The 3,679-nt window shown below is 41.0% G+C and overlaps 1 protein-coding gene across 2 annotated transcripts in view; it reads right to left on the reverse strand.

Annotated features, from left to right (window-relative positions):
• The window catches only part of si:ch211-235e9.8 (uncharacterized protein LOC100002196 homolog), a 26,784-nt gene that overhangs the window by 5,173 nt on the left and 17,932 nt on the right, over nt 1–3,679 (reverse strand). Inside the window, exons 4-5 of one of the 2 annotated variants that reach the window (XM_035669599.1) lie at nt 3,189–3,206; nt 994–1,611 (exon numbers count right to left, since the gene is read on the reverse strand). In XM_035669599.1, the coding sequence (XP_035525492.1) occupies nt 1,607–1,611; nt 3,189–3,206 (23 nt within the window). In that variant the 3' untranslated portion in view covers nt 994–1,606. Of the gene's footprint in view, nt 1–993; nt 1,612–3,188; nt 3,207–3,679 lie in introns of those variants that run through there. The other variant, XM_035669598.1, reaches the window with a different exon arrangement.

The raw sequence follows: 3,679 nt of genomic DNA on the forward strand, positions 1-3,679 counted from the left end.
CTAGAAAGGCGCTATACAAGTCCAAGTCCATTTACCATTCATGAACATTACAAGGCGGAAAAAAAAATTACTATTTTTATCTGGAAATAATCTTACTGAATAACTGAAACTGAATTCTAAATTAAAAGTCTGTCATGGACTTTCCCCACTGGTTGCGGCTTGTTCATAATGAGTAGAAGCGAATATTAGTTACTCCAAATTCTCTGAGTATAGGCGCAGCCCTCTCAGGCTTATCAGTAGTGGGTTCATCCCTAACTCATGCAGCACAGAAGACTTTTAGTCTACATCCACTTACTATGTGGGCCCCATCTTGGTCTGACCTTGTGTATAAATTGAGCCGAGACAGGACAATCTGACAGCTTTTTCTTCAGCTAGTTAAATGAACCAGTGGGGCCCGCAGGTTATAGAATCTGGAGTTACAATAGGTCATTAATGTTCCGTTTCGTACAGGCTTCGCCCTGTAAGGCTAATGCCCCAGTGGGTCTGTCCAGTACCGAAAAAAACACAGCCACTTCGCCTGTCCTGGGTCTCTGTGGTTATATGATATTCATTTGAAATAGCTTACACCATCCTTTCAGTCTCTGGTTTCCTTGGGAAGTCCGTCTCAAAGATGAGATGGACAGTTGGATGGAAACCTAGCTACTAACAGCTAGATTTTCTAGCAGGTTGATCCAGAAGTACTACTTCTAGACAAGCAACTCCAAACCTTACCGCTGCCTCACTTAATATGTCATCTGAAAAAACCCAGAGGCAGCACCATTACTACACAAACTGCATGCAAACTCGAAGACAGGGAGGAACACGACAAAGACGAGAGGGAGGGGAGGGTAGGGGAAAGGGCAGGGGAGGGAGAGGGAGAGGAGTGTGGGTTACGGTGCAAGGTAGAGGGGGTGAAGATGAATCTCGGTTCTTACCATCCAATTAACAAGCTATCAGTTATCTGGAACTCTGAAAGTGAGTCCGAAAGTGACACAGACACCGAGACAGACCAGGTAGGTTGTGAGTCTTTAATTTTTAACTGAGATACCGCCACCATTTGTTCTACATTAACAGGAATACACCGAGTTGTGGGAGATTGGCTCAGGGGTCAACTATGATTCGGCTACTGGGAGTGATAATAGCCCGCCAGCACGTTAGCATTTCATGATAATGGGCTAAATGCTAACACTTTGAGCATACATTAAGGTTCTGTTGAGGCTCTGTTACAATGTGGAGGACCTGCTAGTTGTCAGTAAACAGTAGCATTTTTGTAGCATTCAAAACCAGAGTGGTGTTGAAAAATGATGTAGCACATTGTTAAGAGAAAACATTGTCAAAATTGGTTTGTGGATACTTCTGTCAAGTCCATTTATCTTCTTCACAGATTTACACATTAACATTAGCAGCGAGAGGCAAACAAAATGAAGAAAGGAGCACTGAATCAGCATCCTTCAGAGAATTGTCCAGAGGTTTAAGGCCGAGTGGAGGACTCGTTTTCTTTCTTAGCAGTACAGGAGAGAAGGTAAGGAGGAGGAGGAAGAGAGGGGGTTTGTTTTCCCGTTCACATCCAAAGAGTCCAGTTCTAGGACGAATATCCATGCGGCCACAGAGGACCTTAGCTTTACCATTACACTGAAAAGAGTAAAGACACACAGAGTTAGAGAAACGGAAGAAAGACTTTTAAAAAAAAAAAAAAAAACAAGTTCAGTTTACACAACAATGTCAATCTAAAGTCAACCACAGAGGCTATGCATGAGAAAGATGGATATGGGCTGCTGGGTAAGGCCAATGGTGAGAGCGCTATGAGAAGAAGCCTTAGTCATTGAGGAAATTGAGACACCAGTTTGGGAGCAGAGGGGTCTTCAAATTACTTAAATTTGGTAGTTTTTATTTAAAGCCTAACTACTTCTGCTAACACGAGAGGTATGAAGAGCACACAGAAGAGTGAGAGAGGGGGAGAGAAAGGAAGGATTAAGTGGTATCAAAGGAGGGGACTGATTTGGAGACCAAGCTTTCTGGCCAGAAGGGTAAAATCAGGCGAGGTAAGAGGTCACATAGGAGGACAGACTTGTAAAAACTGTACCGGCTGAGTGTAACCAAACTCTGAAGAATATAATGGTACATTTTATATGTACATGTTCCCAAACTAGAAATCCTGCAACATCCTACAGAGGAGGAGGGTTAATTGCAACTATGAAATTTAACTAAAGCCAATGTTTAGTTCCTAATAATTCTGAAATATCCAAATAACTTATAGCATCCTTTCTAGGGATGTCACGAGAACCGATACTTCAGCACCAAGTCAATGCCAAAATTCTTAAAACATGATGGTACTGGTTTTTCTACAGTACTGTAGGTACCGGGGGGAGTTCATGGGATTTATTGGGGATTATTATTTCTTTTTTAATATTGTATCATATCATGGAATTTTGCTGGTATTGGTAGACTACTAAATTTCTGGTATCGTGACATCCCTNNTGTGTGTGTGTGTGTCTCTGTTGTGTGTGTGTGTGTGTGTGTGTGTGTGTGTGTGAGTGAGAGACGGTTGCATTAATGGTCCTTCAGACAAACAGGTTAAACCACAGACCTTTATGAATGCAATTTAAGACCTATTTTATGTCCATACTGGCAAAAAAGTGCAAAGATGAAGGCACTGGTTCAATGCGTGTTCCACATTGTGTGTTCCATGATCAATTTAAAAAATAAAAAAAATCTCTAAAAACACTTTAAACAAGACTCCACAAGGTTAACTTCATTCCACAATCCACTTTTAAGGTCTAAAATTCTGATTGTGACAGTATCCAACTATAATCATAATCAATTTACAATTTCCCTTCTTAATTTTAGTTGACATATGGTATTGCAATAGGTTGTCATCTTCAATATATATTTTATATTCATATTTATATTGTATTTGGCTGTAACGGCTGTGACTACTGGCTGCTGTTGCAATCCCATAACTTCCATTTTAGGTATAGGCAGCTCTTATCTTAATTTCTGTGTACAACATTCAGTTAATGTCCTTCTCACCATCTAATCTTGAAAGTGCTCAAATGTTTAGTGATTAGTGTAGGAGTGAAATTACTACAAGCACAATCAAACCCATGCCAACATTTCCTTGAACCCAGGTCAACATTTCAGTGGAGCATTCAGAAAGTTCTCAGGCAGTGATCATGAAGGAAAGCGAAAGATCTGAGGACACAACTCACCCTCTTCCTGGTCCTTGCCTGCAAGCAAACAGGAACATCAGTGTAAGTTTCACATAGAAACAAGTCACAGCAACAGTAGACAGACCAGTTCACATCACAGTATACATCTTGATACCAGCAGTGATACAAGCCAAGTTGTTTACATGGTAGGTTTATCTCCTTGCACGCATTAGTGACTGTACACAGTGATTGTGCTGCTGATTATCAGTACACTGCCAAATAGCATGCTCTATTCAAAATTGGATCATCTAGATAATCTACAATAGAAAATGGGCAGTTGAGAGTCTGCCATCCAGAACAAACCATCGGTGATCACAAACAATGATAACGTACAGCATGCACACAGCCGGGTGCTGGGGCAGAGGATGTTTGTGTTTTGAGGACATGAGTTTGTGTTAAGGGCTTATAACAGAGGCGTTTGATTGGCTAATCTGGCAGAACTAAGATATATACTGGTTTGGATCCAAGATGCATTTTTGAGTATGCATCTC

The sequence above is a fragment of the Morone saxatilis genome, unplaced genomic scaffold, assembly GCF_004916995.1.
Source record: "Morone saxatilis isolate NCDOM2014 unplaced genomic scaffold, NCSU_SB_2.0 Contig22, whole genome shotgun sequence".
Taxonomy (NCBI): domain Eukaryota; kingdom Metazoa; phylum Chordata; class Actinopteri; family Moronidae; genus Morone; species Morone saxatilis.